Source organism: Tiliqua scincoides, chromosome 4 (assembly GCF_035046505.1).
Source record: "Tiliqua scincoides isolate rTilSci1 chromosome 4, rTilSci1.hap2, whole genome shotgun sequence".
In the NCBI taxonomy this organism is placed as follows: Eukaryota; Metazoa; Chordata; class Lepidosauria; order Squamata; family Scincidae; genus Tiliqua; species Tiliqua scincoides.
Window position 1 is genome coordinate 201,732,640 of NC_089824.1, and position 17,573 is coordinate 201,750,212.

Genomic DNA, 17,573 nt, shown 5'->3' on the forward strand with positions numbered 1-17,573 from the left:
GAGCGCCTCCTACTGGGCATCTCCGACAATAAAGGCGAATCTGTCCAATCAACGCCTCGCAGCGTCGTTTCGTCACTACACTCCAGGCCCCCGCAGCGTTCCCTTCTTTTCCGGTCTTTCTCTCCCGGGCTGGCGACGGACATGGAGGCGGGCGCTGATTGGTCGTCTGTGTGCAGGCCCCGCCCCTCGCCGTGAGCGGACCGAAGCGGGGGGCCAATCGGCGCGGCGCGGAAGGGTGGCGACACCAGGCGAGCAGACGACCACAGCAGTCGCTGTTGACAGGCGCGAGCCGGAGGGGAGGGGCGGCGAGTGAGGCAGGCGGAAGAAGCGGCGGTGCTCCCACCATGGGGGCCGTGCTGGGCATCTGCTCGCTGGCCAGCTGGGTGAGTACGGGGGGCTCTGGACGATGGCCTGAGGGGCGCCGCCCTCCTCCTAGGAGGCCCCGCAGCTGCTCCGCTGGGCGGGTGCAGAGCGAGGGGCAGCTTCTGGGCGCCCCGAAGTGTGGCTTTCTGTCAGCTCCCCAGGGGAGCATCATCTCCTCCGGGCCGGTCCCTGGGCGCCTGCCTAGTGGCTTCTGGGTTACAAGCCATGATGGGTGAGTCACCTGTGGAACTCCCTACCGCAGGATGTGGCGATAAACACAGGGAGAGCCCTGCTGGGTCAGGCCAAAGGCCCATGTGGCCCAGCCTCCTGCATCTTTCAGTGGCACACCAGATGCCTCAGGGAGCACACCGGTTGGCATCTCCACATCCTGTGGCAAGGAGTTCCACAGGCTAATTAACGTATAGTATGAGCCCTGCTGGATCAGGGCAAAGGGGGCCCATCTGGCCCAGCCTCCTGTATCTCACAGTGGCCCACCAGATGCCCCAGGGAGCACACAAGAGACCTGCATCGTAGTGCCCTCCCCTATACCTGACATTCTGAGGTAGCCTACCTCTAAAACCAGGAGGTTGCACACACCCATCCCGGCTTGTCACCTGTGATGGACTTTTCCTCCAGAAATGTATCCTATCCCCTCCTAAAGGCATCTAAGAGAGATGTCATCACCACTTCCTGTGGCAAAAAATGATGGCGTACACACCTTGGGATGGGGAGAGTGGGTGGAGGGGTGTTCTCCTCCCTCTCGCACTACACCAGAACCAGGGGACATCCTCTAAAATTGTTGAGAGTGAGAGCGGAGAAAAGAAAATAATTCTCTGTAACCAGTGTGTAACTTGTCTGTGGAGCTCCCTACAGGATGTGGTGATGGTGCCTGGCCTGGGTGCCTTTAAAAGGGGACTGAACAGGTTTCTGGAGGAAAAGTCCATCCCAGGTTACAAGCTGTGATGGGTATGTGCAACCTCCTGATTCTAGGCTGCCTCAAAAGGCCAGATGCAAGGGAGGGCACCAGGATGCAGGGCCCTTGTTGTCTTGTGTGCTCCCTGGTGGTGGGCCACTGTGCGATACAGGAAGCTGGACTAGATGGGCCTTCAGCCTGATCTTGCGCCACTCTTCTATACAGATCCAGCAGGACAGTGAGGAGAGATTCCAATGCAGTTTCAGTGCATTAGTCATTTTTATAGTAAAGACACTCACAATATGACATGTTGTTTGTGCATGTGTCTGTTGGTCTACAGAAGTGATTTCCAGCCACTGTGCAGTGGCACATTGGTGTGCCACGAATGGTCCACAGGTGTGCTGTGGGAGTTTGGGGGAAGGTCATTTATTAGTAGGTAGACTTGTTTCCCCCACCTGCAGCATAGTGTGCCTTGTCAATTGTCAAAAAACCGATGGTGTGCCATCAGTTTTTTACCTCCTTGTCAGTATGCTGTGAGATGGAAAACGGTTGAAAATCACTGGTCCACAGTATAGACCAGAGGTCTTCAAATGTGCCACACCCTAATAAATGAATAAAAAAATTAATAAGAGGCTGGGGATCCACCATTGAACCCCTCCAAGGACCCTGTGTTCTCACTCCCTGACCCTGTTACACCCTTCTAGCATTGTTCACTGTAACCAAATATTCTTTTTTATATAAGAGAGAGCAGAAAAAAGTTACCATGAATCCTGGCACTAGTGAAAGCTATTTTAGCACATTTGCTAAGAACCTGAGCAGGTCTGGGATACAATCTCCTGGTACCTGAAGGGGTATACCAGATGCCTCCCCCTTTACCTCTTGGCACTCTAGTCCAGAAGTCTTCAATCTATTTCATTCGCAAACCCATTGGACATAGGGTATAGTGTCCCATTGACACTGGTATATATTGCATTCAGTAAGATCAGGTCAGTGTCAGATTCGGGACAGATGGACAAACAGGACTTCACTTCAGGGGCATTGCCTAATTTTCATTCCTGCCATCTACAACATTCCTGTCCACAAAGAGCATTCTCTACATAGCTTTAACCTTGCTTGTCTGTTGCTCTTTGGATTTTTGTTGCTGTCTGATTTCTTTGTCCTTCTCTCCCCCCCCCCTGTTCTTTTTTGCCCAGTTTTGTTTATGGTAAGGGAGGAGGGTTCTTTTAGACTGTGAGATTCTCTTTCCTCCTCCCTCCCCTTTTCTAAGGATTGTGATTTTATCTTTAGGAATGATGATCATCCATTGTCCAGGAAGTGGCAGCTGAGTCATAACCTTCTTAGCACATGAGCTGTTTGGGTTTTCTCAGGATCTCTTCCTATATAAACAGTCCTTTTATCTTGCCCCTTTTGATCTATCTTCATTGGTTTATTTGAATGCCTTTCAAATAAAATGCTTTTCACTGCCTTTAAAAATGACTTTTGAGATCTCTGGTGTGTATAAACACTGCAGAGCAGTGGCATATTCTGAAATAAGGTACTTGTAAAAACTGATTCTGAGACTAGCTTAATTTGGTTAAGAGTGAGGGAGAGGCAGTGTCTCTTCAGATAAGAGAGAACTGCCATTTTGAGCGGGTAACAAAGAATGCTTTCATATTTCTGCTTCAGAATGAGTTTGCCATGTCATACAGTATATTGAGTGCACCAGGAGAAAAGTAGAATAAAATTGCATTAAATAAATAACACTTGAAACCTAATAAGTGTCAGGGGCTTGTCAACATCTGTCAAAAGCCTGCAACTTGCTTTTAGGCAAAACTTAGAATCCCTTCCAAATAATGCTTTTGAGGATTATTTATTTGAATATTTATGTACCACCTGTTTCTGTTTTTACACAGGCTCAAGGCGGTTTCCATAGGCAGGCTCATCATAAACTACCATTTATTTTTTTCAAATTGACTTTTTAACAATAAATTAAGAGTTTTTATTGTCAGTTGCAAAAGTTTAATAAACAGAAACTGTGGTATAGATAAAGTATTCTGTGCTTTAAACAGCAAGCATAAGAAGACCCTCAAGAATTTCAGGACACAGTATTGTATTGATAGTGAATCATGTTTTAAATGCATTTTCTCTTATATCTTTTTAAAATTGTGTGACCCTTTTTCTTTAAACAGATGCTACATCTTTTTTTGATGGTAGTTTGTAGTTAGTTGCTATCTAGGGCAGGAGTGTCAAACTTGTTACATACAGGGGTCAAACAGCATTAATGGCCCCTGCTGAGGGCTGGAAGTGGCATCATTAAGCAGGAAGTTTCATCTTTAAGCAGATAATGGCCAGAAATAAGCACTTTGTTCTCATGTAGGAACTCATTAGCTGCAAAAATATGCAGGTCTTGATCATATTTTCAAGATATGGGACAGTCTAGCTGCTTCTCTAACCTTGTTTTCATGCCCTGCGTGAAACTTGTTCAAAATGGGCCTGGGAATTTCTTTGATCATGTTGTTTGTAATGGGTTCCATGCAAAAGGGGCCTGTATCTGGCTACAGGAAATCAGTGGTGGTTGAAATTTATTCTATACATTCTATGCATTTCTGTCTTGTAACTTCAAGCACTGTTCAGATATATTGTATTGGCAACCTTCAGTCTCGAAAGACTATGGTATCGCGCTCTGAAAGGTGGTTCTGGCACAGCGTCTAGTGTGGCTGAAAACACTGTTCAGATAACGTGCAAAAATTCTATAAGAAAGGCAAACTGTCATCAGGGAACAGAAAATAATTCCTCTTTGCACCTGGTTATGTGGTGGTTTCAGTTTTATAGACCTGTGGTCCATATAATCTTGCCGCAGTTCTTAATCTCAGATGGTAGGTCTTCAGTTTAGAGAAATGTTATAAAAGTAGAGAATGATTGACACAGATTATACTATTTGTTTGCCAATCAGTAAAGGATTACGTGTTCACATAACTTGTATGCATAAGTTGGAGCTATTGCACAACTGTAAGTCTGATTCCTTTGTTTTTAAAATAAACGTACCTTTTTTTGAGAAAGTGACTGTGGGTAGGCTGAGTTCCATATGCAAGTTCTGTTTAAATGTAAGAGCTAAAACAAGTAAAATATGTTCATTTGCATGTCTGTTTTGCAGATTCCATGTTTATGCAGCGGTGCATCATGTCTGCTGTGTCGCTGTTGTCCCAACAGCAAGAACTCAACAGTGACTCGCCTTATTTATGCCTTCCTGCTTCTCCTCAGTACTTTTGTTGCATGTATCATGCTGGCTCCAGGAATGGAAAAGCAGTTGAAAAAGGTACTGAGTTTTGTGACTTGCTTGTAATATAAGTCTGTTGTGCTCATTCACCTATTTCATGTGTGGCATTCAAGAGAGACCAAGTGACAAGAGATTGTAATTCTGTTTGACTCTAAACTGCTGAGAGGAAAGGGGTGAACTATCTCTTTACTGGGTTCATACTCCAGTACTTTTAAGTCTAGTCTAAATAGCCAAGGGCAACATTCCAAGAATAAGCTAGAACAGGGGTGTCCAAACTTTTTGGCAGGAGGGTCACTTCATCTTTCTGATAATGTGTCAGGGGTCTGGAAAAAAAAGAATTAATTTACATTTCAAATTTGAATAAATTTACATTAATGAATATATTAGAGATGGAACTTATATGAATGAAGGCCTTGCAATAGCTTAAGACCTATAAAAGACCTTTCCTTTGCTGCCGTTGCTGCATCACAGACATGAAACAGCAAGCAGTGGAGGGAGCCCTCGTCCCACAGCTCACACAAGAGGTCGAACAGTTGGCTGTCATGCTGAGAGCAGTTGCATCAGGCCAGCTTGGACTCCAGCAAGTCTCCAGAGGACCAGAGGCTCATTGGAGACTGGGGGCTCCCTGAGGGCCGGATTGGGAGTCCTTGAGGGCCACAAGTGGCCGGGGTTTGGGTACCTCTCAGCTAGAACAGTGTTTATCAAGGTCTGTCCTCCACCATACCACTTCACATGGTTCACCTATTTGAAGTACCACTGGAAGTAACTGGCGATGACATTATTGCCAGTTACTTCTGGGTTGGGAGGCCAGATGCAATGTGGCAAACACCAGTAAGAGGTGAATGAGAGGGCTTTTTTGAGCACAAAAAAGCATGCCTTGGGGCTTTGCCTGCCAAGCCTCCTACCACTGTCCTACCAGGTCTCACTGCTGGGTGGCAGGTGCCCAGGAGTCCTGCAACTACCACCAGACACCACCTCAAGTACCACTGGTGGTACCTGTACTGAAATTGAGAACTACTTGAACTGGAACTCTTGCTGGTTTTAAGAGAGAACAGTGCAGAGTCTGTGAGTTGTAGCCTCATTGAACTTCTTTTAGTTTGCTGCAAGGGTAATACTTAGTAATACCTGCTTGGGTGACACGACTACAGTTCTAAATCTTTTCTTTTCCTTTGTAGTCTATACTGGCATTTTTAGTGTTCTGTCACCCATAACTGCTATGAAGAGAAAAGGGATTGTAGTTTGTGTGTTGTCACCCTTGTTTGCAACAACAGAAGTGGAAGAACTACTAATCCTATAAGACATCTACATCTGACGAGATCCTCTGTACAGTATTTCTTAAACTTGTCTTCTCAGGTGCCTGGATTTTGCGATGAGTTTGTTGACTGTGAAGCTTTGGTTGGATACAGAGCCGTTTACCGAATCAGTTTTGCTATGGCTGTGTTTTTTGCCCTCTTCTCCCTGCTTATGATAAAAGTGAAATCTAGTAACGATCCAAGAGCTCCTGTGCACAATGGGTATGTTGGAATTGGGGCTGGCTTTCTGGTATCTTCTTTGCACACTGTGCTCCCAGGATAAAATACTTGGGTGTAGAAAATGAATGGCACTGACACTGAATAGCATTGAACTACTAGTGAACTTACACATTCATTTTGCCACTGAAATGTCTTATTGAAGAGATTAGAAATACTTTTATTGTTTCAGGGTTAATGGCTGTATAAATGTGCCCTTGTGAGGTGAAATGGGGATATAACTACAAATTTCAGCCACACCAGAAAACAAATGCCCATCTCTTACCATGTTGGTTTGCTTTTAATCTTTAATCATGGAAGATGTCATTTTTAAGCTCTTGGGTAGAGACATTTGTGAAAAATGAAAGACTATTTATGACTCTAATTCTTAATGGTGCAAATTATGATGTTCGCTGCAGACTATAAATGGAGTGACTTAACTAATATTGTATTTTTTCAGTAAAGGATTAAATATTCTTGCTTCCAGGAAAGTCCTTAAAATGGGCATTTCCCCATGCCTTTCACTGGGATGATGCCTGAAATATAAGGAATCCAGTCAAAATCCTTCCTTAAAAATAACTAATTCAAATAGAAATGCTGTTTTGCCCATATTTGAGTGTCTGTTTTCTAAGAGCTAGGGTATTAGGAATTGCCTTTTACATACTACTGCACCCCTTCTCCCATTACAGTATGAATTATTTTAGACTTGCTGTAGTAGGTACTAACCTCCTCAAGCATTTTTTTCTAATTTTCCTTCTTGATGATGCACTCTTAAGAAATCTTAAGTTCATGTTTCTGGGAAGGGCTCATGAAGAGTGTCTGCTAACAGACATGAGCTAGAGAACTGGGTCTCATTTAGGGATTATTTATACCAGGGGTGACAACCTTTCTGGGCAAAGGGGACAGGTGTTTGGCACTGGTGTCATTGCCAAACTTCTAATTAGTCAAGCTGTCCAAAGCAGCTGCACTCAGAGATGAAGCCTCTTGCCACGAGCCTGGACAGGTAGCTCTACCATTCCCTGTCTGGTGTATGGCAGATTGGGTGGGAGGCTTTGCTTCCTGAGCCAAGCTCCTCACAGGCTGGATGGCTTTGGGTGACAGGCTAGACCCAGCCCGCAGGCCATAGTTTGCTGACCCCTTATCTATACCTACAATCTATTGTTGTTGGACATCTTAAACACTTAAATTGGTTAGCTTAGGTAGGAGGATTCTAGCTAAAGGCAAAAATATACCTTCAGTGTTCTTTCTTATTAAATTAAAAAACAGGTTTTGGTTCTTCAAAATAGCTGCAATTGTTGGCATCATGGTTGGAGCATTCTACATTCCAGAAGGGCCTTTCACAACAGGTAAGGTGCACGTGGTGAAGGAAATCCAAACGTTTCTTGAATTGTAGCAGAGCTGAGGGGTTTTTGTCTGTTATTTGAAGGCATTTAGCTGATCTTCAGGTTTGTTTGTGAGGAAGATGTTAGTGATGTTGAGTATTTGCTGATGGTGAAGTCAGATGACCATTTGCCATGTGGCTGTGGCAGTAGCTTGTAAGCTCTCCATAGAGTAGTCACAAATGTGGTGAGAGCCAGTCAGCTGTAGCATCCAACTGTCTGATGAGGCCAATTTTGCAAGACCGCCATTTTGTACTTTTAATAAGTTTGTGGAGATATTTGGAAAGAGACCTATAAACTTATGAATATGTTTGTGGGCTGAGGGGTGATGGAAATTGGCATTATTGTGTGTCTGGACATTAACGCAGCTGGTCTGTCCTGCTAGGTTTATAAGCTGCTTAGAAGCAGCTGCCTACCCTATCGCTTAAGTCATAATCACGTAAACAATGCAGGGAGTAATTTCCTAGAGTATGTGTGACAAGGGGTAGGAGCAGAGAGGTGTTCTGACCCCTTATTACCAAATGATTAGTTTTAAGCTGTTGCATATGAATCTTGTGCTAAAAGAAACATGTTCCTGTTGTGTAGCCTGTATGACTTAGTTAAATCAGTTCCTTGAGTGTTTCTCCATGAAAAGACAGCATATTTTGTAGTCACTTGCACTGAGCAGTTGCATTGCAAGGCTACCTGTAAACTCTAACGTTCTGTGATACATTTAACACTGGCCTAAGTAAAAATTGCGCTTTACTGATCCTGAATAGGGGTCTAATGTACCCCAATGTCAAACAGCAACCTGGGTAGATTACCTAGAGCTAGACACCAACTGCAAAGAAAAAAATATCCACACTTCAGCACATATTTCTGTTTGGCAGTGTAGAAATCAAAAGCAGTAATAGTAATGGGGTGAAGTGATATTTTTTGTACATACAAAACGAAACCAGCATGTTAATTCAAGTTTCGTATTCAGTGCAATTGGGGTATTCTGCAATTCCAGAGTATTCTGCAATTCCAGTTCACACAAAAAATTACAAGATGGTGCAGACAAGAAACACTACAGGACAGTTGGCCTCATCAAGGTTAAGGACAAAATCTGAAGTGAAAGGAGCATTTATTTTTTCCACTTCTCTGGTCAGTTTGACCCTACCATTTGGGTGATGATTAAACAAATAAAATAGAGAAAGCCCTTTATGCTCACTCATGACCTTTTGTGAGTTAGAGCTGAAGATGGCTGCTGCTCTAAAAATGATTCCCTATAGATTTGTGTCCTGCAAGATACCTTTTTTATTAGTGTGATAACTGGAGGTATTTACAGGCTAAAGCGGAAGTGGAGCACGATCGCTCCGCATTTACTTTCACTGCTGCGGGGAGTCCTGCTGCAGGTCGCGTCGGCTGCAGGAGGCTTGGGTAAGTGCACCCAAGCTCCTGCAGCCCACCCTGGGCGGCATGATCCTGGGGATCGTGCCGCTGCCGCCTCCCTTCCTCCAGGCTGCCCCTTAAGGGGACAGAGGTCAGGGCTCACAGGCTGGGGTGTCACAGTGCCCCAATTTGAAAAGCCCTGATTTAAGCACTTAACCTGGGAACTTGAAATAGGTATCTCTAGTGTTCATAGTTTGCAAACTAAGGTTGTGATTCAAAGCAGACATACTCAGTGTGTAGGAGTGCTCTTATGCTAAATCCCTGGACAGTTTCTCTAAGTCTTCAAAAATATTGTAAAAATCTTAGGTATTCACATCGTGCTGCCTCCCCCCATGTTCTGCAGATCAAGGCAGGAAATGGGTGGCTATCTGATGTCTGCCAAAGACTGATCAATAACTCACTGTGCTTTTTCCCCAGCATTGTTTGCAATTGGCACTGCTGGTGCTTTCTGCTTCATTCTCATCCAGCTGGTACTGCTTGTAGATTTTGCTCATTCCTGGAACGAATCCTGGGTTGATCGAATGGAAGAGGGAAATGCCAGATGCTGGTATGCTGGTAAGTAGCATTTAGCTGATGAATAGCCAAAATTGAACAAAGGGCTGTTTATATGCTGCTCAATATGAAACCTTTTTTCTTTTTAATTGGACATCTGTAGCAGTAGAATTGACAGTATACAGAACCAGTTCATACCTAATAAAGTAAACTTTGATCATGATCAAATGAATTCTGAGAAACACTGTTGCTGACATGCCACAACCAAAACACAAAGTGTTTTTAAGTATGGCATAGGAAGTTGGGACAATCTTTATGAAGGACTTCTCTCATTTGAATCCTGGCTTTGTTAAAGTTTTTTCTGTGTTTGAACAGGTCAAACAGTTGCTCTTCTTCAGACTCCCTGTCTCATATTTTACACAATGGGAATAGTACTTAAGATGTTGATGTGATTATAAAGCACTCCAAAGATTATACAGGCTTCATAGTGAGAAGCAGAGGCAGCCATCTGAATTAAGAATTTGCATCTATGACATAACCCGCAACTCACCCACAGCACATACTCGCCTATAGGTCGAAAAATGTATGCCTAAAAATGGAGCCTGAGATTCTGGGTCGACTTATACCCAGGTCAATGCAGTAAATGAAGCAGGATCCTCTGGGAGCTTCTGGGAAGCTTATGGAAGCTCAGCAGCTGTCTGGTGAAGTTGGGGAGGGGGCCTGGAAATGGGCTGAGAAGCAGGAAGCAGGTGGAGAAAAAAGAGAATTTTTACCAGTAATTACGGTATTCAGAGGCAGCCATTTTAGCCTCTTCTCCAGACAGGAAGGGAAGTGAAGGCGCTTCTGGGAACTGTAGTCTGTATGGGCTGCTGCTATGGAATGCAGCACATACTCCCACAAAGCCTCCCCACAATTCCCAGAAGCCCCTTTGTCTCCCTTCCAGTTTGGAGAAGAGAAATGCCTCCTTTTGCTGCTGCCTCTGAACATTCCTGGCAAGTCATTTGCAAAGAATTTCACCCCCAAGTTTAGGGGTCTGGTTTTTAAAACCCCAGGATGTGATCCTCATTTCCATCTGAAACAAGGTCCCAGGCTGCAATGCACCATTGCTTAAGAATAACACCCATGGAAAGCAGTGGGTCTACTTCTGAGTAAAGAGGATTGCAACTGTGTGCAGCTCAGTCCTTGTTGTTTGTCTTCCTGCTGTGAACTGAACTGCACACTCCCAATTGCATGTTTTATGTTGCATGTTATATGTAGAGCCTCTGGCTTAACACACCAGGCACCTTAAAGAAGGATTGACTAATGGTTCTACTGGTATGTTGTTTACAGGCACAACACTTACTCTGACAGTGTTTACACAAATGTTGTGAAGACCACGATTTTAAAAGTTAATGAACAAAAATGCATCTTATGATCTTTTATTGTATTTTTAATAAATTAGAAACTGTACAGTTTTTAGGTAACAATTACTGGAAGGTTATTTTTCAGGATCTGGCCTCGGGTAAAATCAGACAAAATTATAGTCAGACCCCCCTTAAGTTTAACCCTCAACTTATCCACGGGTCATAGAAAATTCCATGGTTTGGGGCTCAAAACCTGCCCTTGATTATCTGTGAGATCGACTTATAGGTGAGTATCTGTGGTAATTGTGAACTTTGCAGAGGGAAATGACAAAGGAGTCCTCATGTCTTCCAGCTTTGAACAACTAGAGCCCTAGTAAATGTATTGAAAATTTTACCATATGCTGTGTTTTGTATAACTTAGCATTGCATGTCATAATTGGTGTATGTGTTCTCTTCAGCTCTGCTGACGTGTACTAGCTTGCACTACATCCTGTCCATCATTGCTGTGGTGCTCTTTTATGTCTTCTACACAAAACCTGATGGCTGTCCTGAGAACAAGTTTTTCATCAGCTTTAATATGATCCTGTGCATTGCTGTCTCAATCATATCAATCCTTCCCAAAGTCCAGGTATGATGCATTCTCTGAAGGGCTCTTGTCTGAAGCATGCTGATTTATGTGTTAGTCTGTTTAATCTCTCTAGAGAGAGTTGTAGCTTTAAAACAACCTACAAACACTTGTAAGATTATATTGGAGTGTGTGTGTTTGGGGGGGGGGGATGGAAACCAAAAAACATTTTGTTAGGTAGTCTTATATAAATTGCAAAACACTTGCTGATAGTACTGTAGGATTTAATGTTCATTTTTCTATGCTTTTGAATTAAAATAGCTGAGATATAGTATACTTCTTTAAGGGCTTGATCTTGAACAGTGTGTGCCGGCTTACTGCTGGTATACACTGTTGCACATGTGCCATAAAGCACATAAAGGGTTTGCGAACCCTTACTGCAGGCCCAGAGCGAGTCAAAGTTTGAAGTCAAAGTTGTATGGAGGCTGTACAAAAAAGTACTGTATATTCACACAATGTACAAATGAGTCAGGAAGCATGGATGGAACAACTATTTGTGGAGTCTGAAATGTGGTTCCTAAATGCTCCAAGTACTGTGATTCTGACCATGCTTGCAATTATATTGTATGCACGTTCCAAAACTGGTAGCAGAATCTGAAATATATTCGTCAAGGCTTTTTAACTTAAAACTAACAAGCAATCCACCATTGTTGTGTTTCTCAAATTTGCTTGTGCCTTATCAGTATTCTTGTTTTGGATTTTTTAACAGGAACACCAGCCTCAGTCTGGACTTCTTCAATCATCTGTCATTACTCTGTACACCATGTATCTCACTTGGTCAGCCATGTCTAATGAGCCTGGTAAGCTTTCATGAGTGCAAGTGGTCATTTCTTCAAAGTGATGATGGGAGTCGTGGAAGCTGCTTCAGGAAAAAAACATTCTACTGAATCTTTGGGGGGGGGAGTTCAGAGTACACTGGGGACTGGAGCAATGCAGGCTTCCTAAATTACTTAAACTGCCAGTACACAATTACTGGCAAGGCAAGATACTGGGAAAACATAATCCATTGCATTGTTAAAGCTACAAATTCCCTGGGAGTTTAGATTTAGCGAGTTTTGAATTAGTATAATGGCAGGACTTCTTTGTGAAGACTCTCCAAAATTACTTGACAAATACAGATATCTCAATATGTTACCAGACAGTAAATGCTTCCTAAACATTATCTTAAAAATGGCTATTAAGCTGCTGTGTATGTTGTGAAACATTTCTTCCAGATCGCACCTGTAATCCAAGTCTTCTGAACATCATCAGCCAGATAGCTGCACCAACTTCTGTCCCAGCAAATGCTACCACTGTTCCTGTTGTTCCTACTCCTTCACCACAAAAATCCCCACAGTGGTGGGATGCACAGAGCATTGTTGGGCTTGTTATATTTGTAGTTTGTCTCTTGTACTCTAGGTAAGATCTGAACTTTAAGCTTTACTAAGCTGCAGGCAAGCAAGACGTGTGTGTATAGTGCCTGTGTGAAAGTTGTCTGAACCCACAGGACTCAGTCTAGCTTCACGTGGCTTGAAAAATGGCATCATGGGTATACCTGTAGGGGTAGAGAGATGCATTATCTCTACCTCACTAAACGTAAAGGAAATTTTGAGTAAGTGACCATAAGACTACTTATATTCAAATGGGAGAATTGCTAGTTACAAGGTGCTTCTGCCACCAATGAAATGGTATATGAACTAGTCTTCAGATTTCTGGCAGTTCTCTTATGGTAAATACTGGTTTTTGCAGACACAACTGACTTTTGGGTGGCGAGATCTTGGGTTTGTATTTGCTTTTCAGTTTCAGTGTAAAAAAAAAAAGAAAAAGAAATCCTCTTTTTGGATGTTTGTTACACTTAACCTTGCCTGGTTTAAGCCTCTGTAGCACCTAAGCCCAACTTGTGGGACCACCCCAATTTTGGGGGGCTCAGTTTGTAATCTATGTTTACCCTGTGATCTCCACTGACTTGGGGAAGTAGGCAGCATGCTTGCTTGCCTCCCTGCCACCTTTGTAGTGGCAGTGGGCTTATCTCTGTCACCTCCTGCCCCAGTCAACTGTTTGTACCCTTTGAAGAAGGTGACAGGGTCAGGAACCTTCCCCTGCCTTGCTCTGCTGTCCTCTTCAAAGGACCGAAGTAGCCAGTTGTGGTAGCATTAATGCTGTTTCTCACACATGTTGCTGCTATCCGTTGGTGTATTGCCCACTTCCCAAAATGACTCTTAACTCTTGGGTCCAGTTGGAGGGCTGGCTCTGTACACATTAGTCCTGGAGTGACTTGTGCCTGATTCCCAACCCAGGTGATCTCCCTTCCAGGCAGCTTACATGACCAGACCTGTTTAGTTTCAGCAGTAGGCTAACATCATGTACGTCAGTCCATCACTCTGAAATGATGAGGATCCAAAGAATTCTTAAACATTTGTTGCCAATCTGTTCTATAATTTAGCAGCAGCTTTCCTATTCATGAATCAAAATGTCCCCCCACCCCCCGGGTCTGTTTTACAGCATCCGATCTTCTAACAACAGCCAAGTGAACAAGCTGACCATGTCTGCAAGTGATGCTGTCATACTGGATGATGCTACAGGTAGTCCTGGTGGTGATGTAGAAGATGGAGAACCCCGGCGGGTCTTCGACAATGAAAAGGATGCTGTCCAGTACAGCTATGCCTTCTTTCACTTCATGCTGTTTCTGGCTTCCCTGTATATCATGATGACTCTTACCAATTGGTACAGGTAAGAATTGCACCATAGGATTTTAAGTCTTGTATTTACATTTTTTTTAGCTAAAGTGGTGGAAGAGTCTGTACCAGGAATGTGTGGTCAGGAAAGGCAGTGCCTGCCCTGCCCTGTTCCAGTGCAAACAGCATCGCATACAGGGAGAGACTAGAGCTTGTAGGGGCAGCTCAGTTTCTCCTGTGATTGTTCACACACTCCACCTGGTTTCTAAGTGACTGCATGATCACAGAGGAGGCCGGGGATTACAGAAGAGACCCCTGGTGTAGATGATGGAGCGGCCCCCCAAATACCTTGTGGGGTGATCACATGACAGCACCATTATACTTCTGGGTCTGCCCCCCCCCCAGCCTTGGACCTCACCACGTGTCACTGGTCTGTACACAGGAAGTACAACTATTATCAGTTGACTAGTCAGAATACCCAAAGCACTTCCTATGCAGAAGCTACTGAAACAGCCTAGTTATTTATTTTTTTTTAAAAACAGTATTATCCCCCTATTCTTGGTGAGTGTGGCTTCTGTGGCAGAATGGCTTGTCCAAGATCACCCAGTGACTTCATGACTGAATTGATAACTTGAGTTGGAAGCTTGTAGTTCATACCTCTCTTCTACTTCTGCTTGAGTTGTAATTCTTACTTCTGTAGAGCAGGAAATAGTATATACTTTGAGACTTTTTAACAGTGGAGTACCTAGATCAGCCTAACCTTTGCTCAAATTTGAGGCTTGTGTTATCATAGTATCATTAGTTCATATCTGATTCATGATGCATGTGGATGATCCAAGTTCTCCCAGGCTTGCTGGGTTTTTATGGGTAAGACTTGTAAAGCACTCTGATGAATATTGTAGGAAGCAGTCAGGGGGGAGTTATGTTTGCTGTTTGATTATGGAATAGACCATGAATAGACCAACAACAGTCAAACTTGTTTCATACAGAAGGCTGAAGTTAGCATTCAAGGTACCTGCTGAGGGCCAGAAGTGACATCATTAAGCTGGAAGTGCTGTTTTTTGAGCAGATCATGGCCAGAAATAAACCCAACATCATTCTCACATAGAAACTCATTAGCTGCAAATGACAGAAGAGAAAATGTGCAAATATTGTTCATGTTTTCAGGATACGAGAGAGCCCAATTATGAAAGGAAGCTGTGTTTGGCTTGTGGGCCTTATGCTTGAAACCTATGGGAAAGACTAACACATGGGCAAAGCACCTCTGAAAACCAATGACATAGTAGCTATTTGAATAGTAATGGCCACTTTTCGCTGGTAAAGATGCTAAGCTTTAGCCCAGCACCTGACACAACCCAATGCAGTGCATTCTGCTATTTACTGGCCATCAGCTTATATAGTCAGCCTCATGTTCCTTCAGTTCATTTTAATAAACTAAAGGCGCAATCCTAACAATGACTTGGGCTGGCCTGGGAGGGTTGCAAAGGTGCTGTAAAGCACGTTTGCGCATCCGTGGGAGGAAGCCAGGCTGTCACTCTGAGAAGTGCTGGCCTGTGGAGGCTGACAGAGGCCTCTGCATCGGCCTGCTTCGAGCTGGTTGCATCTGCTCTTGAGCTGATGCAATGGAAAAGGTTGTGGGGGGGGGAGTAGGGAGGAGGGACAGAGGCGTTCCTGGGAGGGTGGGCTTGTGGGGAGCCGGGGGCAGGGCTGGGACCTGGCAGTTATCCAGATCCCAACCCCTGTCCCCGGGGTGAATGGAGCGCCTTCAAGCCTCTCCACTCTCCTCGGACTTGCGCTACCTCCAGAAGTGGTGCAGGTCTGAGGAGACCCATTGGGGCCAGCAGCCCTTACCCAGGGGTAAGGGGAAGAGTTTCCCCTTGGATCTGGCTGAGCTGCTGCTGGCCACAAACCTGCCTTGGATGCAGCGCAAGCCTCCTGGCTTGCCTGTTCCAGCGCAGGTTTAGATTGCTCTCTAAATCATAACTGCCCTTTTAAACCAATTTGTGCTATATCACAGCTTTCATGCATATTTTTTTCTCCAAAGCACTGAGGGGAGGAAATTTGTTACTTTAGCCTTTGTTCAGAACTTTCCTAAGACACAGTAGTGATTTCACTAGGACTACTGTCCCCATTTTGGGTGCATCAGCTCCACTGAATACAGGAGACTCCACAAGTATCTTGCCAGTTCTCAATGCCTCTGTTTGAGCTTCTTTATCTGTTGGGACTGGATCTGTGTATGCATACCTCTTTGGCTTGCATGCATTCTGCTAAGCATAGCAACCTGTGGATGAAAGTTTTATTGGGAAAGGATATCTAGCAACACTGGTAACTGCATCTTTTAATTTCTCACCTACTGCTTTTCTGATTGAGTTGTGCACTAGGAATAAGAACTATGTTCTGTAGTCTTGAGACTTTCCATCTATGGCTTTATTTTGCACAGCCCTGATGCAGAATCGAAAACTCTGACAAGCAAATGGCCAGCAGTCTGGGTGAAGATAGCCTCAAGTTGGGTGTGTCTCCTTCTTTACATCTGGACCTTAGTGGCACCTCTTATCCTTACCAATCGTGACTTCAATTAAATGACGACTTCCCTGAAAGGATGGAAATATAAAGTTCTTCTCTGCTAACAGCCAAATATTCTGTATTGGTTCTAGCCTAAAGCTCCAGCCATCTTTCCTGCAACATACAGGTGGCGAGAAAGCTGCTGTTTTTCATAATGCTTGATGTAAAAATCTAACTATACATTTTGATTAATTCAAGCTAGCTTTATTAGGCTACAGCTGTGCTGTTTTGGAAAAATGCCTATAGTGTTGCACCACATACCATGTTGGAGGAAAGTCTGAACTGAAAGTAATATATTTTAAAAGATGTCCTAATGCTTCAGTGTATGGAAGTGAAAGCCATACTGCAAGTCTGTACATTCCAGTTCTTGAAAATCTATCAAGTGCATCCTCTTTTTAATAGGTAGTCACTCCTGTTCTTAACAGAGAACAGTGGGCTTGTGCTGTGTAGCAAGTTTAAAATTAGCGACTTTTAAAATCAGTGTAGAAATCTTAATTTTATAGAAAACACATTCAATTTCTGCTAGAGTTCAGTGTTTGCTGGTGTTTTTCAATTAATATGGTATCCAGTGAGCTTTAACCATTATATTAAAATGGAAAAAATTGCCTAAAGCACTGTTTTTCTACTATTGGCAATGCTTGCAAAAGCCAGTGTATTAATCTTGGCATTTAATATTTGCACTATAAAGAAATTTGATTAAAATGAAGTATTCAGTGTCTTGTTTTCTAGTGACTTCAGCTTGTTTGGGCTGTTTGTGGCTTCATTCTAAATAGTAGGTTCACACATAGAAACAAGTTTTTGCACTCTGTCAGACTTCAGAAGGAAGGAGCATTACTTAAGAGATCTTTGCTTTAAGGCAGTGGTTCTCACACTTTTAGCACTGGGACCTACTTTTTAGAACGAGAATCTGTTGGGACTCACCAGAATTGATGTCATCTAGCAGGAAAACTTTAACAATTCTATGCTCACCCAGGAGTAAATCTCATTTACTATCATTGTTAAAAGCATATACATAGCTTGTTATAAGTACAGATCTGTAACATTTCCCCAAATGCAGTCACACAG

General features: G+C 43.5%; 1 protein-coding gene across 1 annotated transcript; it reads left to right on the forward strand.

Annotated features, from left to right (window-relative positions):
* Positions 1-242: 242 nt before the first annotated feature.
* On the forward strand, positions 243-17,210 carry SERINC3 (serine incorporator 3). The gene is made up of 10 exons (XM_066623577.1): positions 243-383; positions 4,410-4,571; positions 5,886-6,046; positions 7,307-7,386; positions 9,250-9,387; positions 11,126-11,295; positions 12,002-12,092; positions 12,507-12,690; positions 13,774-14,001; positions 16,387-17,210. The coding sequence occupies exons 1-10, from the start codon at positions 345-347 to the stop codon at positions 16,523-16,525; spliced, it is 1,392 nt and encodes a 463-aa protein (XP_066479674.1). The 5' UTR covers positions 243-344; the 3' UTR covers positions 16,526-17,210.
* The last annotated feature ends 363 nt before the right edge of the window (positions 17,211-17,573 follow it).